Here is a 27950-nt window from a genome sequence, read left to right on the forward strand (position 1 = left end):
GAGACTACCTCTGATGCTAGAAAAGGAGTGAGATAACTTTTTTTGATAGGTAGAAAATGAGCGGTATAACTAGGAAAATGATTAAGGATCACAACATATAAAAATATTTTTTTGTCTCCAGTTAATTTCTCCATTGTTGGGGTCATTAATTTTTTTAAATCATAGACAAAGTATATATGTATATATTCTTCCTTGAATAAATACAGGAGAACTTACCATTCGAACTTCATTGCTTGGTTCGTCCTTCTTGTCGGCATAGTCAACTGTTTGAATTTCCGTCCACCATGATTGGAGCTCTTGATCAGACCCCACCAGGCTAGGGTCAGAGTAGTAGTGTTTGACATAGTCTATGACCCATTATTTGATGGAATCCCAGAGGATGAGACCATCATTGGCGTAAGGGTTGTCTTTTTATTTTTGATAGGGAAATCAGAAAATTATATCATCATGAACTGGAAAAATACATAGACTTTTCAGTCCAAATGAGGTTCTGAATACATAGGGGAACAAAATCCCACCAAACAACTAAATCATGAACATTTCTTGCATATCTAGCAAGTGTGTGTGCTGCAACATTTGAAAATCTGCAAACATGTTCAATTGTGCATTGCCAAAATCTTTGCATCATTTGTTGGACATCTAAGACCAGATTTTCTAACAAAGAATCCGATGGTTGTAAATCTTGAACTTCTGTTACCACTAAGAGAGCATCACTTTCAATAATCAAATTGTGTATTCCAAGTGGTAGACATAATTGTAAGACTCTAAAAATAGCAAGCAATTCTATATTAGAAGATTCTTGAACTGCTGCCTCTCTTTTTGTTGCTGTCATGATAACTTCTCCTGCACTGTCCCTCAGTATCACACCAATACCAGCATACCCTTGTTCATGAAAATTGGTTCCATCTATATTAAGCGTAGGGGTAGTCTTTGATTGTTAGTCTTAGTGCATGAGGAGCAGTTGGATCCTCAACGGCCATTCCCCTGCGTACATAGTTGCAAAAGAGTCGATCGATCTTAAAATTTGATGTATGCGAATTAGATTATACACATTATTGAAAAGCTATAATATGCCATGCACTGGATTGCCAGTAAGTTGCAAAGCAACAAGTTTTCTATTTGTTAGAGTACTTCTACTTATAGTTGATGTGTATTATTCATCTTCAATGATTTGATTTAGGATAGCGTTTTCCTCCAAACTGGTTTGAAAAAAGTTTCCTCTAACCCCCATCTATAAAAATTGCAAGTGTTCTTAGAACATATGAAAATTTATAAGCATCTGCATTTTTGGAAGGCAAGTGTTCTTGGAAGGATTCAGTGCATTAGGTCTAGTTGCAGTTGAAGCATTGGATTGCAAAGATTGGTGAAAAATTAAAGTAAAAAAAACTACAAACAGCAAGAGATATTGCCATTTTACAGGAATTCCAAGTTCCAGTCAAGGCCCCGAAACAGAGGCTACCTAGGTTGGTAAGATGGGTCCGACCAATGGAAGGAAGGGTGAAGTTAAATGTGGATGGTGCTTCTAGAGGGAATCCGGGAGTAGCAGGAGCAGGGGGTGTGGTGATTAATTCGGATGGAAATATCGTTGTGGCTTTCTCGGTAGCGCTGGGAATTGGCACTAACAATTATACAGAATTGATGGGGTTATTGCACAGACTTCGATTAGTAAAAGAATTGGGATTAATTGAGGTTGATGTCGAGCTTGATTCCTTGCTAGTAGTGCAGTGGCTATTGGAAAAAAAATGTTCAACCTGGTACCTTGAGGATTATTGGGACAAGGTACTGGAGGAGTTACAGGGCCTTAACGTTCGTAGCTCTCACATTTTCCGGGAAGGGAATAAATCTGCCGATTATTGGGACATGGTTGGGGGCGGAGGGTGCTAGTAATCAATGGAGATCTACTCGGGAGCTGCCTATAATACTCAAAGGAATTTTGCGTTTAGAAAAATCTGGGCTTCCCAATATACGGCTGGGTTAGTTAGTGTTGGCTATTGCTCGGTTTTCTTAGTTGATTAGATTTTCAATGGTTATTGCTCTGTTGGTTATTGCTTTATTTTGGTCGTTGTAATGGTTTTCCCCTACCATAAAGGGGGTCCCTAATAAATAAACAGCATGTTGTTTAAAAAAAAAAAAGATGCCTTTTTGAAAATCTAAATTTAGAAACTGTATATGATGTCATGTGCCCCTTCATTAAGAAAATATGTGTTTCTTTGCATGCTCAAGGACACATGAAAAATTTTTAAATGGGTTGGAGGATCGGTTTGGAGGAAAACTCTTTTATTTGATTTTTTTATTTTTGAAAATCTAAAAGATTGGCTAGTTGGAAAGTAGGTACCTGCTAATTAAGTCAGCAGGAGGTGACTCCGGGTCTTAACCCCACTGGAGATCATAGGCGGTAGAGCAGATTTCCATGGAATATTTGCCAGTTGCCAATGCAAGCTCAATGGTGACACTTGCATTGATAAGTGCTTCTCGAGCCAGAGCATTGATCTCCTCCATTGTGTAACGAAAATGAGGGTGCAACAGTCTGTAGATTGGAAAAAAGATCAGTCAAATCATTTCCCTCATTAATATAAATCATATTGAGTTTTGAAGGAAAAACCATAGCAAATAATTAGTTTATAATATATACCAGTGACTAACGAGCTGCTGATAGCCAGAGTCATGGGCAAGAACATGAGCTTTTAGCCAAACTTCTGTTGAATGCCAATAAGGTGCATAAACTTGCTTTCACTGCAGCTTTCCATCCATAACAATAATATGAAAAACAAAAACAAATAACCACTGAGAGCAGAGATTGTTAGGAAAGAAACTTTGCAATCGAACCAAGAAGCTGAAAACAGGCAATTTCTACAAATAAGTTATGCAACTGAAAATAGTTATTTAGGACACTGCCAAAAGTACTGAACCATAAAAATATGAACTTACCAAACTGCATTCAGATTTCTTGAATTTACTCTTTCTTGAATTCTCGAAATCTAGCTGGTTTTTCTTAAGAAAAAAAATGGTATAAGATTTCGATGTTGAAGATATTTCTTTATAAGGACTTACTGATAAGCTTTTCCTGGCACTGACATCTGATTTGTTGTAGAAGCCGAGTTGCTATTCTTAACAGAAATTTCCTCAATTTCAGCAACAGATAAAGGTTGGCCACCTGCTTTCAAGTATATTTTGTTTCATAATCAGATGATGACCATCTTCTTTTAGAAATTACACAACAACTTTTCTTTCATAATAAAAAATCACACAGGAATTCTCTAACGAGTAAACATAAGCAAATAAAGTTGCATATTGCTCATTCATTGATATATATATATATATATATAATCTATAGTACTATGTATTTCTAAATTTCAATCTGATTTATTAAACAAGAAGTTTTTACTTCGTATTGATTGCATGAGTGCTAAATTTGTTTTAGAACAAGATGTTCAAAACATTGCATCAAAACATATTTTTGCACGATGGCAAAGTATTTTAAGTGTTTTTTGATTTTGATATTGAATACATCAAAGGCACTGATAATTCTATCCCTGATTTTCTTACCAGAGAATTCTTGCAGACACCCAACCATGAGCGTCAGCAAAAAGAAAGGAAAAGAAAAACAGAGAGTGAATCCCCCACCTCCAATACCTAGTATAAAACTCATCAAGAATGAGTCTAGGACATCTACTGTACCTGTGCCCAGTGCCCCTTCAACGGCATTGGATATTACCAATAGGTTTACACCTCTTGGTCAAATTGTGCAACCGTCGACCTTCGCGTCTACGGTTTCTACCCCTTTTGATCCATATGCGAAAGCAATTGCATCAAAAGGACCTACTTTAATTACTCCACAGTTTTTCCTCCCAAAAGGAAATTCTTTGTATATGAAGAAGCCAACTTTGACCCATCTGTTCCACATAGAACCCTGCCGTTCTAATACTACAGATCCGTTCAAAATAGCCTCTTCTTATTTTCCAACCAATTTCCACTGGATACCTGAAGATTCCTCCAAAAATCTTCAATTCTATTCCAGTATCCTGATTCTCACCAACTCTCTTATCATTAAACCCATTTATGATAAGAATGACTCCACCATCTAAATACTGTTGAATGTTACTTGGGTAACTATCAACAGGATTTCGAGGAATAGAGGCAGGGGGAACAGCCTCTTCTAAAATCCATTCATTAGGAAGAATAATATCCTTCCAGAAAATCATCTTTGGAACTGAAACTTCCGCATCTGGGGTTGAACTCTGGATCAGTAGAGTTTTTCCCTGGATGGGTTTTGCAATAGCACGAGGATTTAAATTCGTTTTTAAAAGACGATAATAAATCCTGTAAATCAAAGTGAGGGGTTTACTTCCCTCCAGCATGTCATAACCAGTAGTTAAAATATTTAAAGTTAAACACTTTGAAATGTGTTTATCATCAATAGAAAGAGTTAAATCAGGGAAACAATTAAAATGGACTGGTCCGTTCGTTAAAGACGATTGGATCATTCCGAGAATACTTGTTTCAAATTGATTGAATCTGGCATCCCTAAGACAGAAAAGAACGGATGCATCGATACCTCGCCTAGTTAAAGGTTTGGCAGCGATTTGGACAGATCCAATATGAATATACCTAAATCCTTCCTGGAAAAATTTTGTCATCTGTTCTTGGGGGAACAGGCAACATTTTTCTTGGGATTTGGATATAGCATAAGATTGTTCAACAGTACGCACGCAGTGTTGTGTGTGCAAGGTTTTCTCGAACCAATTGGTCCGATACAGTTTGCTAACATTAAGGGTTGGGATCTTCCAAGACCCAAAATTAGAAGACTCAACTGCTTCGAAAGCACAGTCTTCCTCATTCACTATGTCAGGCGGCATAGCCGACCTGGAACTAATTGTTGAATTGGATCTACCTATCCAACTCATTTTGTCCTAGGACAACACCGACCGTTGCATCTCAGGGGTCTGCGAACTTACCACTCTCGGCCCTCGGGTTTGCACCACTAACTGCCCTCAACGCCAACCTAGGCTTAACACGGGACTTACCTGGGTACCTCACCTACTTGTCGAAAGATGATCCTGAACCAACCAAAGTAGAAACTCCGGGTGGGGGTTGTCTGAAAACAAAATAAGTTCAACAGGGGAGAAATAATTCACAACAATTAGATACCAGATTGGCTCTGATACCAAGACAGCGAGAAGAAGGAAAGGGCGGAGCCTGACCGAAGAAGAAGAGGAGAAAGGGGAGGAAGATCAACAGAAGATCAGAGAAAGAAAGAAGGATGGAAGATATATTGCACAATAATTAAATTATGCAAGCACAAAATAAATAGGCGGTTAAACCGACCATATGCATGTATGCGTATGCAAAGATAATTGTAATAAACATATAAACTTTATTAAAATTAACAAGCTTAAAGTAATTACAAGCAGTAGTGGGTAGTGCAGATTTGCACTTACAAATATTGGGGTAGATAGGGAGAGTCAAGAACAAGGTTGAGAGGATTAAGGGTTTCTCTCGAATGAGTTCTAAATGTTGTTAAAACTGATTTTGTCCAGGAAGAAGGCAAGATGGTAGTTCAGTCAAGCCATCCACCTTTGGAGACTGTTCTCATCACCCACAAGGGAGTTGAGATATCTGCTTCGCCTTTCAAAATCTCGGAAACTGTTTCCAGAGATCCTGAGAAGGACAAGATTCTCAAAGAAACTAAAAAAGTTATTTCTCAAAATAACTTTGTGAATCTTGCTCTTCATACGATCGGACAACAGTTAGATCGAATTGAAGAAAAGGTTGAAAAACCTGATCCTATTCCTTTGGTTTCAAACACAGATCAACCAAAGAAAACAATTGAAAAACCTTTGATTATCTTACCCGAAAGTCGAGCCAAAATTGATTTTAAAATACCTCAGGCACAGACTTTAGATAAGATTGATCAAATGCTTAAAGATCTGAAGAAAGAACTGCCTTCTACTAGTGCTTTGTCTAACAAAGAAATAGAAGAAGAAGTTCTAGCAGAATCCACAGATGAGTCTTCTGATGAACACTCCTCTGATGAAAAGGATCTTGATCTACTTGAAAACAATTTTCAAGATATTGTTTTAAAACCTGAAATTGCCAGATTTTCTTCAAAAGGACCTCAACCAATGAGTCTGACGAAGAATTGGTATTCCAGGCCTACTCCCCCTGATTTACAGTTTGAAGAAAAAGTTTTTCAAAACCAATCTTCTTACTCTGCTGACAAAGTTTACGAGTGGAATATTGATGGTTTCTCTGAATAAGAGATCATGAATACCATGAGTAAAATGTCATTGATTTCAAATGCTTATGTTAATAATAATATCAGACAACCTGATATTGTTAAGATTTTAACACAAGGTTTTTCCGGTGTTTTAAGAAACTGGTGGGATAAACACCTAACCAGAGATGCCAAGGAATCTATTCAGAACGCTGTCAAGTGTAATGATGAAGGATTCCCTATTTTTGATGAATCCATTGGTTCTGCTCAGGCTGATGGAGTTAATACTTTGATTTATACAATTTTAAAGCATTTTATTGGCACACCATCTGACATAACCAGTCGTATCAGCGACCAGTTAAATAATCTTAGATGTCATCAGATGTCTGATTATAGATGGTACCAAGATGTTTTTATTTCAAAAGTAATGCTGCGTGACGACAGTCAAAAGCCTTACTGGAAGGAGAAATATATTGATGGTTTACCTCGCTTATTTGCTTACAAAGTGAAGGATGAACTTACTGTTGCTGGGTCTCTAAATTACGACGCATACACTTATGGTGACATATGCGCAGTAATAAAGAAACTTGGTATTAGTATGTGTAATGATCAAAGAATGCTCCGAGAGCAGATGAGAAATAGCAAGAAAGCCAAATACGAAATGGGAACATTTTGTGAACAATTTGGACTTCCTGCTATAGCTCCCTCTAAAAGGAGACACAAGTTTTCTAAACCTCATAGGGATATCAGGAGAAAACCCCGTGATGAATTTTACAAGAAAACTTATAAAAAACCATTTTCTAAACCATTTTCCAAAAATAAGAAATCTAAAGATTCTTCTAAAGGAAAATGTTATATCTGTGGCAAGACAGGGCATTTTGCTAATAAATGTCCCCAGAAAGCCAAAAAAGATAATAAGTTTAAAAAGAAGCTTAATCAGCTGAATATTGATAACAATGATAAAGAAGAACTATTTCGACTCCTAGAAATAGCTTCATCTTCATCATCTGATATCCTTGAGTTCAGTTCAAGTGATTCAGAATATCACTCCGAAACTGAATCTCCAGATTCTGCTGGTCCAAAGCTAGGTTGCAATTGTAATGACACTTGTTGCCAGACTAAAAGAAAAACAGTCCATGTTTTATCTAAGTCTGAAGAACAAGAAAATCTATTGCTAACCTTGATTTCTCAAATTACAAATCCTGAGCTCAAAGAAGAATATCTTCTTAAGCTAAAGAAACTTCTGGGTCGTCAAGAACCAGAACCTTCTAAACACAGGATTAGTTTTCAAGAAACCTTGGAAAGATTTCAAAAGAAAAAACCCAAGGATATTTCTACAAATGATTTGCAACACGAAATAAATCTTGTTAAAAAAGAAATCGTTGAACTCAGATCTGAGGTTAACAACCTTAAGTCTGAAAATGAGATTTTAAAACAAGAATTTTTAGTGTTCAAAATTGATAAACAACTTGATCAGGAAATTCCTTCTTGTCTTCTAAATCAGGGGCGACTTGAGGGAAATCCTTAATCATCTGACTGATTACTTTTTCAGTATAACCGTACCTATCCCACCATTTTGTGAAATAAGCTCGGTCCAGCAAGTTGGCATTTCTCTCGTAAGTCCATTTGAAGATCCACGGTAGTTTGTAGGTCTTGCAGAAATGGAGCTCAGGAGGGAACATCTGGTTATGCCGGTTCAATTTTGTACCAGCAAATTGTTTATAAAATTCAAAAGCTCTGGCGAGCTGCTCAGGGAGATTCTGGGGAATTAGTCCAAATAGGTCCCACCATTGTAGGAACCAGTAAGGGAAAGTTCCTTTGAATCTTTTGTCAAAATTGAAGAACCATGAATGGCTCATATCAGGTACCTGAAAGAACATGAAACGTCTCCAGGCAGTTACATAATCAAAATAATTATAACTCAGCGCAGAGTCATGGAGTTTTTTGAGGGTAGATGGGTTTGTGGCCCATTCTTCTTCTGTAATAACTCGCAAGATATAAGCACTGTGATAAATTAGTTTGGTGGAGTCATTCTTATCATAAATGGGTTTAATGATAAGAGAGTTGGTGAGAATCAGGATACTGGAATAGAATTGTTGTGATACCACAACGGTCGGTGTTGTCCTAGGACAAAATGAATTGGATCTGATACCAAGACAGCGAGAAGAAGGAAAGGGCGGAGCCTGACCGAAGAAGAAGAGGAGAAAGGGGAGGAAGATCAACAGAAGATCAGAGAAAGAAAGAAGGATGGAAGATATATTGCACAATAATTAAATTATGCAAGCACAAAATAAGGAGGCGGTTAAACCGACCATATGCATGTATGGGTATGCAAAGATAATTGTAATAAACATATAAGCTTCATTGAAATTAACAAGCTTAAAGTAATTACAAGCAGTAGTGGGTAGTGCAGATTTGTCCTAGAGCTCATTCTAGAACTCATTCGAGAGAAACCCTTAATCCTCTCAACCTTGTTCTTGACTCTCCCTATCTACCCCAATATTTGTAAGTGCAAATCTGCACTACCCACTACTGCCTGTAATTACTTTAAGCTTGTTAATTTCAATAAAGCTTATATGTTCATTACAATTATCTTTGCATACCCATACATGCATATGGTCGGTTTAACCGCCTGCTTATTTTGTGCTTGCATAATTTAATTATTGTGCAATATATCTTCCATCCTTCTTTCTTTCTCTGATCTTCTGTTGATCTTCCTCCCCTTTCTCCTCTTCTTCTTCGGTCAGGCTCCGCCCTTTCCTTCTTCTCGCTGTCTTGGTATCAGAGCTGGACCGAGCTTATTTCACAAAATGGTGGGATAGGTACGGTTATACTGAAAAAGTAATCAGTCAGATGATTAAGGATTTCCCTCAAGTCGCCCCTGATTTAGAAGACAAGAAGGAATTTCCTGCCATTAAGACTGGTTCAACAATACCTGAATACCCCCTGGTAATTCAGGCCCCTGATTCACCAACAGCTTCATCAAGAGGAAAAGCCACCAGCTCATCCTCTAAGAAATCTTCCAAGTCTGTCAAAGATAATATCCTCAGCAGACTCGGTAAAAAAGATTTATTAAAATTGTTGGAACAACAACTGTCCAAGTCTACGAGTGATAATTCTGAAGAAAACTCAGAGGCATCATCAGAGGCTTCGTACAGTAATATTTTTGGTCATGATTCGGAAGGCATCCCAAAGCTAGAAGATGATTGACTACTACTTGAGTTCAAAGAAGACCGACAGTCCTCTTTGAAGATAATTGACACTCTGCGCCAAAATCAGCCGCCCCTAGAGACAGCTGGACGTCACAGAGTGGACCGAATCCTAATTTGTCATCTTATGCCCAAAGCAGACAGCTGGAGGACAGAATGATGACACCCCTGTGCCCCGTGCTTAAACAGTTCCCACTGTGCACCCATGGGTTTTTACTTTAATGATTGTAAACAGGAACTCCTTATTCTATAAAAGGAGAACCTCACTTGCTGAGAAGGGCAGAGCTCATTCTAGAACTCACTCGAGAGAAACCCTTAATCCTCTCAACCTTGTTCTTGACTCTCCCTATCTACCCTAATACTTGTAAGTGCAAATCTGCACTACCAACTACTGCCTGTAATTACTTTAAGCTTGTTAATTTCAATAAAGCTTATATGTTTATTACAATTATCTTTGCATACCCATACATGCATATGGTCGGTTTAACCGCCTATTTATTTTGTGCTTGCATAATTTAATTTATTTTGTGCTTGCATAATTTAATTATTGTGCAATATATCTTCCATCCTTCTTTCTTTCTCTGATCTTCTGTTGATCTTCCTCCCCTTTCTCCTCTTCTTCTTCGGTCAGGCTCCTTTCGAAGGGTCAGAAATTCCAGTAAGAAGAGACCAAAATCTCAAACAATTTCTGGAAGATTCTGTTAAAACCGCCCAACCAGTTAAACCTGTTTTAAAACTGAAAGGACTTTCTACGTCCTCTCAAGTTACTTCTGCTTTTTATTCGGCAAAGGATGTTGGGCCTTCTAAAGACCAACCTATTCATAACGAAGCTGACAAGGATGATGAATCTTCTTCATCTCCGACAGCCTCAGAAATGGTAGCCCCTGTTGCCCCCCAGGTTCATCACAGTCTAACTGTGTTGAATAAACCATTTGCGTTTGATCTTGTTTATCTTTTTGAAGAATACAAGCTTTCAAAAAATAGTGCTCGGAGAAAAGCCTATCACTCAAAGTATTCTGAAAAAGAAAAACAACGTGTTAAACGGAAGTGGAAAGAAGAAATGAATAAGCAACAGCAGCATATTCTTTTCTTCGATTTTGTTGAAAATATTTATGTTTCAAACAACACTTTAAATGTTGTTAAAACTAATTATCAGTGCCTTTGATGTATTCAATATCAAAATCAAAAACACTTAAAATACTTTGCCATCGTGCAAAAATATGTTTTGATACAATGTTTTGAACATCTTGTTCTAAAACAAATTTAGCACTCATGCAATCAATACGAAGTAAAAACTTCTTGTTTAATAAATCAGATTGAAATTTAGAAATACATAGTACTATAGATAATATTTCTTGTTTAATAGTACTATATTTTTCTTGTGCAGGGTTCCAGGTTCCAGAATGGAATCGAACGATTTGTTCAGAAGAACCTGGTGAAACAGTTTGTTTCAGAATGCCACCATAACCAATGTTTGAGGCATCTGTTTCAACTATTTTGAATGAATCAGAAGTGGGGATACCAAGGCACGGCAAAGTTTTAACATGTGCTTTGATTTTCCTCACTATTTTAGTATGTATTTCTGTCCAAGGAGGAGGATTAGAAAGAAGTCGTTTGAACAAAGGACGTGCCACAGATATAACATTTTCCTTTAGAAGAATCTTTAGATTTCTTATTTTTGGAAAATGGTTTAGAAAATGGTTTTTTATAAGTTTTCTTGTAAAATTCATCACGGGGTTTTCTCCTGATATCCCTATGAGGTTTAGAAAACTTGTGTCTCCTTTTAGAGGGAGCTATAGCAGGAAGTCCAAATTGTTCACAAAATGTTCCCATTTCGTATTTGGCTTTCTTGCTATTTCTCATCTGCTTTCGGAGCATTCTTTGATCATTACACATACTAATACCAAGTTTCTTTATTACTGCGCATATGTCACCATAAGTGTATGCGTCGTAATTTAGAGACCCAGCAACAGTAAGTTCATCCTTCACTTTGTAAGCAAATAAGCGAGGTAAACCATCAATATATTTCTCCTTCCAGTAAGGCTTTTGACTGTCGTCACGCAGCATTACTTTTGAAATAAAAACATCTTGGTACCATCTATAATCAGACATCTGATGACATCTAAGATTATTTAACTGGTCGCTGATACGACTGGTTATGTCAGATGGTGTGCCAATAAAATGCTTTAAAATTGTATAAATCAAAGTATTAACTCCATCAGCCTGAGCAGAACCAATGGATTCATCAAAAATAGAGCATTTTATTGGCACACCATCTGACATAACCAGTCGTATCAGCGACCAGTTAAATAATCTTAGATGTCATCAGATGTCTGATTATAGATGGTACCAAGATGTTTTTATTTCAAAAGTAATGCTGCGTGACGACAGTCAAAAGCCTTACTGGAAGGAGAAATATATTGATGGTTTACCTCGCTTATTTGCTTACAAAGTGAAGGATGAACTTACTGTTGCTGGGTCTCTAAATTACGACGCATACACTTATGGTGACATATGCGCAGTAATAAAGAAACTTGGTATCAGAGCCTATCTGGTATCAGAGCCAATCTGGTATCTAATTGTTGTGAATTATTTCTCCCCTGTTGAACTTATTTTGTTTTCAGACAACCCCCACCCGGAGTTTCTACTTTGGTTGGTTCAGGATCATCTTTCGACAAGTAGGTGAGGTACCCAGGTAAGTCCCGTGTTAAGCCTAGGTTGGCGTTGAGGGCAGTTAGTGGTGCAAACCCGAGGGCCGAGAGTGGTAAGTTCGCAGACCCCTGAGATGCAACGGTCGGTGTTGTCCTAGGACAAAATGAGTTGGATAGGTAGATCCAATTCAACAATTAGTTCCAGGTCGGCTATGCCGCCTGACATTGTGAATGAGGAAGACTGTGCTTTCGAAGCAGTTGAGTCTTCTAATTTTGGGTCTTGGAAGATCCCAACCCTTAATATCAACAAACTGTATCGGACCAATTGGTTCGAGAAAACCTTGCACACACAACACTGCGTGCGTACTGTTGAACAATCTTACGCTATATCCAAATCCCAAGAAAAATGTTGCCTGTTCCCCCAAGAACAGATGACTAAATTTTTCCAGGAAGGATTTAGGTATATTCATATTGGATCTGTCCAGATCGCTGCCAAACCTTTAACTAGGCGAGGTATCGATGCATCCGTTCTTTTCTGTCTTAGGGATGCCAGATTCAACCAATTTGAAACAAGTATTCTCGGAATGATCCAATCGTCTTTAACGAACGGACCAGTCCATTTTAATTGTTTCCCTGATTTAACTCTTTCTATTGATGATAAACACATTTCAAAGTGTTTAACTTTAAATATTTTAACTACTGGTTATGACATGCTGGAGGGAAGCAAACCCCTCACTTTGATTTACAGGATTTATTATCGTCTTTTAAAAACAAATTTAAATCCTCGTGCTATTGCAAAACCCATCCAGGGAAAAACTCTACTGATCCAGAGTTCAACCCCAGATGCGGAAGTTTCAGTTCCAAAGATGATTTTCTGGAAGGATATTATTCTTCCTAATGAATGGATTTTAGAAGAGGCTGTTCCCCCTGCCTCTATTCCTCGAAATCCTGTTGATAGTTACCCAAGTAACATTCAACAGTATTTAGATGGAACTGTTAAAATTTGTTTTGACCAGAACAGATCTCCAGGGCTGAGAAGAAATTCTTATGCTGGATCTAGTTCTTCTTTCGAAGGGTCAGAAATTCCAGTAAGAAGAGACCAAAATCTCAAACAATTTCTGGAAGATTCTGTTAAAACCGCCCAACCAGTTAAACCTGTTTTAAAACTGAAAGGACTTTCTACGTCCTCTCAAGTTACTTCTGCTTTTTATTCGGCAAAGGATGTTGGGCCTTCTAAAGACCAACCTATTCATAACGAAGCTGACAAGGATGATGAATCTTCTTCATCTCCGACAGCCTCAGAAATGGTAGCCCCTGTTGCCCCCAGGTTCATCACAGTTTAACTGTGTTGAATAAACCATTTGCGTTTGATCTTGTTTATCTTTTTGAAGAATACAAACTTTCAAAAAATAGTGCTAGGCGCAAAGCCTATCATGCAAAGTATTCTGAAAAAGAAAAACAACGTGTTAAACGGAAATGGAAAGAAGAAATGAATAAGCAACAGCAGCATATTCTTTTCTTCGATTTTGTTGAAAATATTTATGTTTCAAACAACACTTTAAATGTTGTTAAAACTGATTTTGTCCAGGAAGAAGGCAAGATGGTAGTTCAGTCAAGCCATCCACCTTTGGAGACTGTTCTCATCACCCACAAGGGAGTTGAGATATCTGCTTCACCTTTCAAAATCTCGGAAACTGTTTCCAGAGATCCTGAGAAGGACAAGATTCTCAAAGAAACTAAAAAAGTTATTTCTCAAAATAACTTTGTGAATCTTGCTCTTCATACGATCGGACAACAGTTAGATCGAATTGAAGAAAAGGTTGAAAAACCTGATCCTATTCCTTTGGTTTCAAACACAGATCAACCAAAGAAAACAATTGAAAAACCTTTGATTATCTTACCCGAAAGTCGAGCCAAAATTGATTTTAAAATACCTCAGGCACAGACTTTAGATAAGATTGATCAAATGCTTAAAGATCTGAAGAAAGAACTGCCTTCTACTAGTGCTTTGTCTAACAAAGAAATAGAAGAAGAAGTTCTAGCAGAATCCACAGATGAGTCTTCTGATGAACACTCCTCTGATGAAAAGGATCTTGATCTACTTGAAAACAATTTTCAAGATATTGTTTTAAAACCTGAAATTGCCAGATTTTCTTCAAAAGGACCTCAACCAATGTGTCTGACGAAGAATTGGTATTCCAGGCCTACTCCCCCTGATTTACAGTTTGAAGAAAAAGTTTTTCAAAACCAATCTTCTTACTCTGCTGACAAAGTTTACGAGTGGAATATTGATGGTTTCTCTGAACAAGAGATCATGAATACCATGAGTAAAATGTCATTGATTTCAAATGCTTATGTTAATAATAATATCAGACAACCTGATATTGTTAAGATTTTAACACAAGGTTTTTCCGGTGTTTTAAGAAACTGGTGGGATAAACACATAACCAGAGATGCCAAGGAATCTATTCAGAACGCTGTCAAGTGTAATGATGAAGGATTCCCTATTTTTGATGAATCCATTGGTTCTGCTCAGGCTGATGGAGTTAATACTTTGATTTATACAATTTTAAAGCATTTTATTGGCACACCATCTGATATAACCAGTCGTATCAGCGACCAGTTAAATAATCTTAGATGTCATCAGATGTCTGATTATAGATGGTACCAAGATGTTTTTATTTCAAAAGTAATGCTGCGTGACGACAGTCAAAAGCCTTACTGGAAGGAGAAATATATTGATGGTTTACCTCGCTTATTTGCTTACAAAGTGAAGGATGAACTTACTGTTGCTGGGTCTCTAAATTACGACGCATACACTTATGGTGACATATGCGCAGTAATAAAGAAACTTGGTATTAGTATGTGTAATGATCAAAGAATGCTCCGAGAGCAGATGAGAAATAGCAAGAAAGCCAAATACGAAATGGGAACATTTTGTGAACAATTTGGACTTCCTGCTATAGCTCCCTCTAAAAGGAGACACAAGTTTTCTAAACCTCATAGGGATATCAGGAGAAAACCCCGTGATGAATTTTACAAGAAAACTTATAAAAAACCATTTTCTAAACCATTTTCCAAAAATAAGAAATCTAAAGATTCTTCTAAAGGAAAATGTTATATCTGTGGCAAGACAGGGCATTTTGCTAATAAATGTCCCCAGAAAGCCAAAAAAGATAATAAGTTTAAAAAGAAGCTTAATCAGCTGAATATTGATAACAATGATAAAGAAGAACTATTTCGACTCCTAGAAATAGCTTCATCTTCATCATCTGATATCCTTGAGTTCAGTTCAAGTGATTCAGAATATCACTCCGAAACTGAATCTCCAGATTCTGCTGGTCCAAAGCTAGGTTGCAATTGTAATGACACTTGTTGCCAGACTAAAAGAAAAACAGTCCATGTTTTATCTAAGTCTGAAGAACAAGAAAATCTATTGCTAACCTTGATTTCTCAAATTACAAATCCTGAGCTCAAAGAAGAATATCTTCTTAAGCTAAAGAAACTTCTGGGTCGTCAAGAACCAGAACCTTCTAAACACAGGATTAGTTTTCAAGAAACCTTGGAAAGATTTCAAAAGAAAAAACCCAAGGATATTTCTACAAATGATTTGCAACACGAAATAAATCTTGTTAAAAAAGAAATCGTTGAACTCAGATCTGAGGTTAACAACCTTAAGTCTGAAAATGAGATTTTAAAACAAGAATTTTTAGTGTTCAAAATTGATAAACAACTTGATCAGGACATCCCTTCTGATAATGAGCAAACAAACGACTCTGGTTCTAGCCAACATGAGTTAGCTGCTGATAACCAGATCTGTTTAATCCATCATACCATTCCTCCGAAATGGTTTTCAAGAGTGACTATTGTAGTTGCTCATGATTTTCAATTTTCTGTTGTTGCTATGATTGATTCCGGATCAGACCTGAATTGTATTCAGGAAGGACTCATTCCCAGCAAATATTTTGAAAAATCTACTGAGAGACTCTTTTCTGCTAATGCTTCTCAGATGAAAATTACTTTTGAGCTCAACAACGCTCATGTTTGCCAAAATAATGTTTGTTTTAAAATCCCTTCTGTTTTAGTCAGAAACATGTCTGACAAAGTGATTTTAGGCATTCCTTTTATTTCGGCTTTATACCCTTTTTTGACTGAAAAAGACGGTATCACTACCGACCCTTTTGGTCAAAAAGTCAAATTCAAATTTGCATCTCGTCAAGAGATTGATCAAGATAAAGGTTTGAAATCTTTGCTTTTTGCAAAACAAAAACATCTGAATTTCCTTAAACAGGAAATAAGATACAAAAAGATTTCTGAACATTTATCTTCCCCAAATTTAATTTCAAAAATTGATGATTTTAACAAACGTCTTGTTTTTGATGTTTGTTCTGATTTACCAAATGCTTTCTGGCATAGGAAGAAACACATCGTTTCTCTTCCCTATATCAAAAATTTTGATGAACGCACAATCCCCACTAAAGCCAGACCAATTCAAATGAATAGTCAGACTTTAGAATTTTGTAAATTGGAGATTAGTGACCTAATGAAAAAAGGCATAATTAGAGAGAGTAAGTCCCCCTGGTCTTGCCCAGCTTTTTATGTCAGAAAAAAGGCAGAACTAGAGAGAGGTACCCCCGTCTAGTCATTAATTACAAACCCTTGAACAAAGTCTTGCAGGGATTAGGTACCCTATTCCCAACAAAAATGACTTAATTCATAGGTTGACTGATGCTGTAGTGTTTTCCAAATTTGACCTCAAGTCCGGGTTTTGGCAAATCCAGATAGCTGAGTCAGATAGGTACAAAACAGCCTTTGTTACTCCCTTTGGTCATTACGAATGGAATGTGATGCCATTCGGTCTCAAAAATGCCCCCAGTGAGTTCCAACATATTATGAACGACATTTTCAATTCGTTCACTGCTTTCACCATCGTCTACATAGATGATGTTCTTGTTTTTTCAAAATCTATTGATGAGCACTGGAAACATTTAAATTCGTTTCTTGACATCATTAGATTCAATGGTCTTGTCGTTTCTGCGAAAAAGATCAAATTATTCCAAACCAAGATCAGATTCCTTGGTTATGATATTTCTGAAGGAAAAATCAGGCCCATCCAAAGAGCCATTGATTTTGCTGACAAATTCCCTGATGTCATTCTTGACAAAAACCAGTTACAGAGATTCTTAGGATCTCTTAACTATGTTGCTGATTTCTACAAGGATATGAGGAAACAATGTCGTCCTTTGTTCAAACGACTTCTTTCTAATCCTCCTCCTTGGACAGAAATACATACTAAAATAGTGAGGAAAATCAAAGCACATGTTAAAACCTTGCCGTGCCTTGGTATCCCCACTTCTGATTCATTCAAAATAGTTGAAACAGATGCCTCAAACATTGGTTATGGTGGCATTCTGAAACAAACTGTTTCACCAGGTTCTTCTGAACAAATCGTTCGATTCCATTCTGGAACCTGGAACCCTGCACAAGAAAAATATAGTACTATTAAACAAGAAATATTATCTATAGTACTATGTATTTCTAAATTTCAATCTGATTTATTAAACAAGAAGTTTTTACTTCGTATTGATTGTATGAGTGCTAAATTTGTTTTAGAACAAGATGTTCAAAACATTGCATCAAAACATATTTTTGCACGATGGCAAAGTATTTTAAGTGTTTTTGATTTTGATATTGAATACATCAAAGGCACTGATAATTCTATCCCTGATTTTCTTACCAGAGAATTCTTGCAGACACCCAACCATGAGCGTCAGCAAAAAGAAAGGAAAAGAAAAACAGAGAGTGAATCCTCCACCCCAATACCTAGTATAAAACTCATCAAGAATGAGTCTAGGACATCTACCGTACCTGTGCCCAGTGCCCCTTCAACGGCATTGGATATTGCCAATAGGTTTACACCTCTTGGTCAAATTGTGCAACCGTCGACCTTCGCGTCTACGGTTTCTACCCCTTTTGATCCATATGCGAAAGCAATTGCATCAAAAGGACCTACTTTAATTACTCCACAGTTTTTCCTCCCAAAAGGAAATTCTTTGTATATGAAGAAGCCAACTTTGACCCATCTGTTCCACATAGAACCCTGCCGTTCTAATACTACAGATCCGTTCAAAATAGCCTCTTCTTATTTTCCAACCAATTTCCACTGGATACCTGAAGATTCCTCCAAAAATCTTCAATTCTATTCCAGTATCCTGATTCTCACCAACTCTCTTATCATTAAACCCATTTATGATAAGAATGACTCCACCAAACTAATTTATCACAGTGCTTATATCTTGCGAGTTATTACAGAAGAAGAATGGGCCACAAACCCATCTACCCTCAAAAAACTCCATGACTCTGCACTGAGTTATAATTATTTTGATTATGTAACTGCCTGGAGACGTTTCATGTTCTTTCAGGTACCTGATATGAGCCATTCATGGTTCTTCAATTTTGACAAAAGATTCAAAGGAACTTTCCCTTACTGGTTCCTACAATGGTGGGACCTATTTGGACTAATTCCCCAGAATCTCCCTGAGCAGCTCGCCAGAGCTTTTGAATTTTATAAACAATTTGCTGGTACAAAATTGAACCGGCATAACCAGATGTTCCCTCCTGAGCTCCATTTCTGCAAGACCTACAAACTACCGTGGATCTTCAAATGGACTTACGAGAGAAATGCCAACTTGCTGGACCGAGCTTATTTCACAAAATGGTGGGATAGGTACGGTTATACTGAAAAAGTAATCAGTCAGATGATTAAGGATTTCCCTCAAGTCGCCCCTGATTTAGAAGACAAGAAGGAATTTCCTGCCATTAAGACTGGTTCAACAATACCTGAATACCCCCTGGTAATTCAGGCCCCTGATTCACCAACAGCTTCATCAAGAGGAAAAGCCACCAGCTCATCCTCTAAGAAATCTTCCAAGTCTGTCAAAGATAATATCCTCAGCAGACTCGGTAAAAAAGATTTATTAAAATTGTTGGAACAACAACTGTCCAAGTCTACGAGTGATAATTCTGAAGAAAACTCAGAGGCATCATCAGAGGCTTCGTACAGTAATATTTTTGGTCATGATTCGGAAGGCATCCCAAAGCTAGAAGATGATTGACTACTACTTGAGTTCAAAGAAGACCGACAGTCCTCTTTGAAGATAATTGACACTCTGCGCCAAAATCAGCCGCCCCTAGAGACAGCTGGACGTCACAGAGTGGACCGAATCCTAATTTGTCATCTTATGCCCAAAGCAGACAGCTGGAGGACAGAATGATGACACCCCTGTGCCCGTGCTTAAACAGTTCCCACTGTGCACCCACGGGTTTTTACTTTAATGATTGTAAACAGGAACTCCTTATTCTATAAAAGGAGAACCTCACTTGCTGAGAAGGGCAGAGCTCATTCTAGAACTCATTCGAGAGAAACCCTTAATCCTCTCAACCTTGTTCTTGACTCTCCCTATCTACCCCAATATTTGTAAGTGCAAATCTGCACTACCCACTACTGCTTGTAATTACTTTAAGCTTGTTAATTTTAATAAAGCTTATATGTTTATTACAATTATCTTTGCATACGCATACATGCATATGGTCGGTTTAACCGCCTGCTTATTTTGTGCTTGCATAATTTAATTATTGTGCAATATATCTTCCATCCTTCTTTCTTTCTCTGATCTTCTGTTGATCTTCCTCCCCTTTCTCCTCTTCTTCTTCGGTCAGGCTCCGCCCTTTCCTTCTTCTCGCTGTCTTGGTATCAGATACCAAGACAGCGAGAAGAAGGAAAGGGCTGATACCAAGACAGCGAGAAGAAGGAAAGGGCGGAGCCTGACCGAAGAAGAAGAGGAGAAAGGGGAGGAAGATCAACAGAAGATCAGAGAAAGAAAGAAGGATGGAAGATATATTGCACAATAATTAAATTATGCAAGCACAAAATAAGCAGGCGGTTAAACCGACCATATGCATGTATGCGTATGCAAAGATAATTGTAATAAACATATAAGCTTTATTAAAATTAACAAGCTTAAAGTAATTACAAGCAGTAGTGGGTAGTGCAGATTTGCACTTACAAATATTGGGGTAGATAGGGAGAGTCAAGAACAAGGTTGAGAGGATTAAGGGTTTCTCTCGAATGAGTTCTAGAATGAGCTCTGCCCTTCTCAGCAAGTGAGGTTCTCCTTTTATAGAATAAGGAGTTCCTGTTTACAATCATTAAAGTAAAAACCCGTGGGTGCACAGTGGGAACTGTTTAAGCACGGGGCACAGGGGTGTCATCATTCTGTCCTCCAGCTGTCTGCTTTGGGCATAAGATGACAAATTAGGATTCGGTCCACTCTGTGACGTCCAGCTGTCTCTAGGGGCGGCTGATTTTGGCGCAGAGTGTCAATTATCTTCAAAGAGGACTGTCGGTCTTCTTTGAACTCAAGTAGTAGTCAATCATCTTCTAGCTTTGGGATGCCTTCCGAATCATGACCAAAAATATTACTGTACGAAGCCTCTGATGATGCCTCTGAGTTTTCTTCAGAATTATCACTCGTAGACTTGGACAGTTGTTGTTCCAACAATTTTAATAAATCTTTTTTACCGAGTCTGCTGAGGATATTATCTTTGACAGACTTGGAAGATTTCTTAGAGGATGAGCTGGTGGCTTTTCCTCTTGATGAAGCTGTTGGTGAATCAGGGGCCTGAATTACCAGGGGGTATTCAGGTATTGTTGAACCAGTCTTAATGGCAGGAAATTCCTTCTTGTCTTCTAAATCAGGGGCGACTTGAGGGAAATCCTTAATCATCTGACTGATTACTTTTTCAGTATAACCGTACCTATCCCACCATTTTGTGAAATAAGCTCGGTCCAGCAAGTTGGCATTTCTCTCGTAAGTCCATTTGAAGATCCACGGTAGTTTGTAGGTCTTGCAGAAATGGAGCTCAGGAGGGAACATCTGGTTATGCCGGTTCAATTTTGTACCAGCAAATTGTTTATAAAATTCAAAAGCTCTGGCGAGCTGCTCAGGGAGATTCTGGGGAATTAGTCCAAATAGGTCCCACCATTGTAGGAACCAGTAAGGGAAAGTTCCTTTGAATCTTTTGTCAAAATTGAAGAACCATGAATGGCTCATATCAGGTACCTGAAAGAACATGAAACGTCTCCAGGCAGTTACATAATCAAAATAATTATAACTCAGTGCAGAGTCATGGAGTTTTTTGAGGGTAGATGGGTTTGTGGCCCATTCTTCTTCTGTAATAACTCGCAAGATATAAGCACTGTGATAAATTAGTTTGGTGGAGTCATTCTTATCATAAATGGGTTTAATGATAAGAGAGTTGGTGAGAATCAGGATACTGGAATAGAATTGAAGATTTTTGGAGGAATCTTCAGGTATCCAGTGGAAATTGGTTGGAAAATAAGAAGAGACTATTTTGAACGGATCTGTAGTATTAGAACGGCAGGGTTCTATGTGGAACAGATGGGTCAAAGTTGGCTTCTTCATATACAAAGAATTTCCTTTTGGGAGGAAAAACTGTGGAGTAATTAAAGTAGGTCCTTTTGATGCAATTGCTTTCGCATATGGATCAAAAGGGGTAGAAACCGTAGACGCGAAGGTCGACGGTTGCACAATTTGACCAAGAGGTGTAAACCTATTGGCAATATCCAATGCCGTTGAAGGGGCACTGGGCACAGGTACGGTAGATGTCCTAGACTCATTCTTGATGAGTTTTATACTAGGTATTGGGGGTGGAGGATTCACTCTCTGTTTTTCTTTTCCTTTCTTTTTGCTGACGCTCATGGTTGGGTGTCTGCAAGAATTCTCTGGTAAGAAAATCAGGGATAGAATTATCAGTGCCTTTGATGTATTCAATATCAAAATCAAAAACACTTAAAATACTTTGCCATCGTGCAAAAATATGTTTTGATGCAATGTTTTGAACATCTTGTTCTAAAACAAATTTAGCACTCATGCAATCAATACGAAGTAAAAACTTCTTGTTTAATAAATCAGATTGAAATTTAGAAATACATAGTACTATAGATAATATTTCTTATTTAATAGTACTATATTTTTCTTGTGCAGGGTTCCAGGTTCCAGAATGGAATCAAACGATTTGTTCAGAAGAACCTGGTGAAACAGTTTGTTTCAGAATGCCACCATAACCAATGTTTGAGGCATCTGTTTCAACTATTTTGAATGAATCAGAAGTGGGGATACCAAGGCACGGCAAAGTTTTAACATGTGCTTTGATTTTCCTCACTATTTTAGTATGTATTTCTGTCCAAGGAGGAGGATTAGAAAGAAGTCGTTTGAACAAAGGACGACATTGTTTCCTCATATCCTTGTAGAAATCAGCAACATAGTTAAGAGATCCTAAGAATCTCTGTAACTGGTTTTTGTCAAGAATGACATCAGGGAATTTGTCAGCAAAATCAATGACTCTTTGGATGGGCCTGATTTTACCTTCAGCAATATATATATATATATATATATATATATATATGCTATGGCCAGTACTGCGGATCAATGATATAAACGTTTTTTTTCCCATTAATTGTCTTTTTAGTACTGAAACTGAGATCTATTCAAACGCATGCAATCGAAAGAAACGTGCAGACCATGCGAAAGAGAATTAAGCGTACTTAAAAAATAAAAGATAGATTTAAAAAATAAAAGATAGATTTAAATCAAAGATAGATTTAAGCGTACTTAAAAAATAAAAGAGTAACGCTATGTATAAGTCTCAAATATATGAGTTTCGAGTCGGTTCTTTATAAAAAAGAAAAATGAATTCCACTAAAAGCAAATAATTTTTTTATTTTACATTTTTACAAAGAGACCGCTGGAAGTTTGACTATTTGATAATTTTATAAATCATTTTGCTCAAAATAAAAATAATCGAATTATATTGATAAATGGTTGGAAAAGCTAATACGTACCTAACTTTGAAAGGTGAATCATGTACAGTTGCTGCCATCCACTTGTAGTTCATATGGTTGGCTTTTAGAAGAAGCCATTCAAATCCTTAAATAATTCATCCATAAGTTGGGGATGTAAGCAACCTTGCGCCATTCTTTTCCTTTTCTATTTTGCAACTGTTTATCCAACTGTGGACATCCGCCGATCTCTAAAGAAGAAATGGAGGCAGGAAATCCATCTTTTGGCAAGAACTTCAGATTAGGACAATCATAGATCTCCATCGTCTTCAGAGAGGTGAGGTGTTGAATGCCCATGCTGTCTAAAGATGTCATAATTGGAATTCCATCGATGGCAAGATGGATCAGAGTAGAAATGGAGTCGAACAATCTCTCTTCTGGCGTGAACTTTAGCCTTGGGAGGTTACGGATATACAATTTTTCAAGAAAGGTGAGGTGTTGAAGGCCCTTCTTGTCTAGAGATGTCATATTAGGAAATCCAAAGATGGTAAGACTGGTTATAGTCATGGGCAGCAACGCCGGCTCCGGAAAAGACTCCACATCTTCGCATTTGCCACCGATTGACACTTCTTGAAGAGAGGGGAGGTTTTGCAGACCCATGTTCTTCGACAAGCAAAGAGTTTATCACAATCTACGATGGAAATCGATTTTAAATTGGTAGGCAAGCCCCCTTTACCGAATGATTGCAGCATTGGACACGTACTGATAAATAATGACTCAAGAGATGGTAGGAGTAGGTGCATCTTGTCAGGCAATGACCTTAAACTCCCACAACCATTTATCTCAAATGTTTTCAATTTTTGAGCACGCGATCCTCCATCTGGAAATGATACGAAATTAGGGCATTTCTGGATTCTTATAATCGAGGCGGCTGAATCAGTTTCTTGTTGTTCTGAATCAGTAAGAGACTCCAAATTCTCACATTTCTCGATGGTAAAAATATCGATCTCTGCAATTAAGTTTACTGGAAAGCACCTGAGAGAATCACAACTATTTTGCAAGTACAACTCTTTGAGGGATGAATCGTTGAAGTGCACTGGGAATTCTAACTTCTTACATTTTGAGATCTTAAGAGTTTCTAAGGTGGAGGGTAGACCGTCATCAGAAAGTAACATGAGCGAGCAACAATCATAGATTTCCAATTCTTGAAGAGGACTGCTGGAATCCATCATTCCCTTTGGTAGGGACCGTAATGTATCAGATTCTCCAAGTACTACTTTTTGCAATAATCTAGATGGCAATTCATTTAACAGAACCTCCTTAAAATTTGTTAACTTCAACTCACGTAGAGCAGGAGACCTTGGGAGTGAGGCCGCCAGTTGCGAACAATCAACAATCACAAGTTTGACTAAAGAAGGAAGATGGATGGGCAACACTCCTGTTAGCTTGTAGCACCTAACAATCTGAAGCTCTTCAAGACAAGGAAAAGCTTCACCTTCATTTTCAGAATCAAAACATAACCAATTTTCCCATTCTGGCATGTCTTTGAACCTTAGATATTTCAAGGCTTCGAATGGCTTAAACGTAGAAGAACCGCTACCATAGAACTCCATACCCACTCTAGCAATTCCACGAAACTGACTGATAGAGAGCCGCTGAAGAGAGTGTAGTTGTCCAAATGATGGCAAGATGTGGCAATATTTACAATCATAGAGAGAAAGATTTTCTATCTTAGTAAACGAATGATCAGCGATCCAATCCGGAAAGCTTTTACCACCATAATATTGGATACAGAGTCTTTTCAAGTTTGTATGGGGTTGGAGATTCTCCAATACAGTTATTTGATCACTTTCTGAAATATTGCTACTTATAGCGTCCCATCCCAACGTCAAGTCCTCAAGGTGCTTCTTATCCTTCAACCTTGCATCCAATGCATCGGCAGGAGATTTGACATTTTGGAGCTTCCTAATAGAGAGAAACCCCCAATATCTTCAAGATTCCCCAACTCCCCAATGCTCGATCCACAATGTTTTTCACTGACAACAAATATATCCAAAGTCTGTAGACATTTTAGTCTACCCAGATGTAACGACATCTCCGTTATGGCAGTTCCATCTAAATTAAGATGACGCAAACTAACGAGTTTATGCATATCTCTAGGCAATGCAGTAAGATTCTGACAACGCCATAATCTCAATGTTTGCAAATTGCACAATTTACATATAGAATCAGGTAGTTTTCTAATTGGTGTGAAAGACAGATTCAAATATTGTAGATGTCTAATTTTGCCAATTGAACCAGGCAACTCAGTTAAATTTCTATTCCTTGCAAAGGAAAGCACTCGTAAGAATCTCAACATGGGCAACGAAACATGTGGGAATATTCCACCATATATTGGGAGAAAAGTGCGCAATCCCTTGGCCTCGTAAAGTGCCTCTAACTTCTTTGGGATGGTTTCAACAATTGATATATGGCGAGTCTTGTTCGTAACTTGGAGCAAATTGCCACCCTCCAATCTAAAGATAAATTGCCCAGATACAAATCTTGCTAAATCATTGACAAGATCATGCATTCCGAATGTTGAAGGCCTTGAATAATTGCCCAGATATTTATGACTTGATTGTTGAAATAATAACGATCTCGATACCAGATCAAAAAAGTAATCATGACCAACTTGCTCCATTGTTTTGTAGTTAGACATTTGCAAGAAACCTTCTGCCATCCACAATAAGACTAATTCCTCTTCTTCGAAAAAATAATCTTTTGGAAATATCGAACAATAAGCAAAGCATCGCTTTAAATGTGAGGGCAAATATTTATAACTTAATCTTAGAGCAGGAATAATTTCAGTCGACATGTCCCACAACTCGCTCTTTAATTTTTCATTCCAATTATCAGCATCTACGTTAAACGACAAGAGAGCTCCAATTGTCTTGACTGCTAAAGGGAGACCTTTGCATTTTTCCACGATCTGTCTTCCAATTGCTTCTAGCTCTGGATGGATACTGCCACGAAACGCATGTCTTACAAAAAGTGACCAACATTCTTTTTCTGGTAGTGACTTCAAATTGTAAATTTCAGCTTTCATAACCGATGCTACTCGTTCTTCACGTGTGGTTACCAAAATTCTGCTCCCTTGTGCTCCAAATTTGAAGGGTTTACTTAAGGCCTCCCAATTAATAGAATTGTCATTCCAAACATCATCTAAAACAAGTAGAAGTTTCTTTCCCGTCAAACTCTCCTTTAGTCTATTTTGATGCCAATTTAGAGTCGTATCATCACCATTAGCGGAGGAACCTACTTCCTTTAGAATTGCTTTTGTTATCTTAAAGACGTCAAAGTCATCCGAAACACAAGCCCATGCTTTAAGGTCAAAATGTTTCTTCACGCTCTCGTCATTGTATACAAGCTGAGCAAGGGTGGTCTTGCCAAGTCCCCCCATACCAACAATAGCAATCACAAACAACTTATTGCCACTTACATCAACTGAGAACAAGGAATCAATTATTTTCTCCGTATCATCTTCTCTACCACAAATATCAGATTCTTCAACCAAAGAAGTTGTGGGCAATCTTTCGGATGGCTTCCCTTGAACGCCTTCTTTTAGACCCATGTGTTTCTTTTGTCTTACAAGATACTCCAATCTGTCAAGCACTTGTTTTATCTTTGGTTCTATTTTCTTGACAAAAGGGTTAAATAAAGAATTAGAGAAGGCTTTTCGTACCTTGCTTGTATCCAACTGGCAACGCATGACTTCGGTATCAATCTCATCCAAGATGTCCTCTGCATCATAGACAACATCTTTCAACTTATCGAGCCAGTTTTTGACGTTGGGATTTGCCACTTGTTTTTCCTCTGCATCTTCAAACACAGCATTCACAGACAACAATGATATCTCCAGTTTTTCCAAGAGTGCTTGGTTGAGTTTTTGTCTACGAAAAAAGTCAACAAATTCACCAGATGTCACCCTTTCAAAAAACGTTTGGAGGAGTGGGGAGAGAAATAAGCCTGCAAGCTCGGCCATGGTTATGGTTTCTGCTTTGTAATGGAAGGAATCAAAGGAAATGAAGCAAAGTGATAAGAATAGTGGAGAGAAATAAGATTATGATGAGCTTGACGCTAAAGGCAAAACTGAAGTGAAGAAATTAATGAGAAATTAGTAAAATAAATAAATCAATGAGATCAAGGCGAGTTAGCTAGAGTGGAGGCCAACTCATTCATTCACGTACTTTATTCGCGAATCACATTACCCAACACAAGCATTCTTCTTGCTTTATTTATTAATTTGTAATATTATTGGCGGAAACCAACTTTCTTTGTTAATTAGCGGTACTCTTGGCATATTGCATGTGGCCGACAAACAAAGCAAAAGGGAAAGGAACCAAAAGAAAAACGACAAACCATCATTCAACATGCAATAATATAGTTTGGTTTTTTTAATTCATTCCAAGCTTGACTTCCCATCACGACTTGACGAATATTAAATTCACATGACGTCTCGGCAGAATGGGCTGTTAGGCTTGCTTGGTTTGTTAGTTGGGCTGAGCAAAGGGTTGGATGGGCCTAAAATCTTGTTAGAGAACTCTTTAAGTAGTTAAGTCCACCTGATATTTTCTTCTAGAAAGAGAACCGTGTAATCAAATCATAATATATATTTTTTTTAGAAGAGGATGATATTTTAAATTTATTGATAACTCTCATTTATAACAGAAGAAAACCGTGGTTACAAGGATACACATGGGTTACAAATCTAACAAGAAGTATGAAAAATAAAAATGCATTCTAAAGATGCTAATAGCTGGAAGTATCCAAAAGTGCTTTTCACAAGCTTCCAATTGTCCAGTGGCGGTTGGAGAGTGAGTGACTCAGCCTTTCATTTATTCAACATTAACATCCACCTTAATAGGTGTCATTCAGGCAGCAACAAGAATATCATGATGTTCTGCCATTGATTAACATCTACCATAGAACAATTATTTTCAAATGCACTACTACAAGATCAGATCAGCACAAAG

At 37.6% G+C, this 27950-nt stretch overlaps 1 protein-coding gene across 5 annotated transcripts; it reads right to left on the bottom strand.

Moving 5' to 3' along the window:
* Positions 1-508: 508 nt before the first annotated feature.
* Positions 509-27257, bottom strand: LOC121241074 (putative disease resistance RPP13-like protein 1). 5 transcript variants are annotated; one of them, XM_041138674.1, is made up of 5 exons: positions 22999-27257; positions 3052-3154; positions 2640-2696; positions 2336-2361; positions 509-984 (listed from the first exon to the last, which is right to left on the bottom strand). In XM_041138674.1, the coding sequence occupies exon 1, from the start codon at positions 26957-26959 to the stop codon at positions 24851-24853; it is 2109 nt and encodes a 702-aa protein (XP_040994608.1). In that variant the 5' UTR covers positions 26960-27257; the 3' UTR covers positions 509-984; positions 2336-2361; positions 2640-2696; positions 3052-3154; positions 22999-24850. The 5 variants fall into 5 exon arrangements, with proteins under 5 accessions (XP_040994608.1, XP_040994607.1, XP_040994606.1 ...); XM_041138673.1 differs by having other exon boundaries at positions 2640-2739; XM_041138672.1 differs by having other exon boundaries at positions 2640-2833.
* Between the last annotated feature and the right edge of the window lie 693 nt (positions 27258-27950).

Source organism: Juglans microcarpa x Juglans regia, chromosome 7S, assembly GCF_004785595.1.
Source record: "Juglans microcarpa x Juglans regia isolate MS1-56 chromosome 7S, Jm3101_v1.0, whole genome shotgun sequence".
Classification (NCBI taxonomy): domain Eukaryota; kingdom Viridiplantae; phylum Streptophyta; class Magnoliopsida; order Fagales; family Juglandaceae; genus Juglans; species Juglans microcarpa x Juglans regia.

Bases quoted from the DNA above. Each gene is read 5' to 3' on its own strand.
- LOC121241074 (XM_041138675.1), bottom strand. From the start codon at position 26,959: ATGGCCGAGCTTGCAGGCTTATTTCTCTCCCCACTCCTCCAAACGTTT.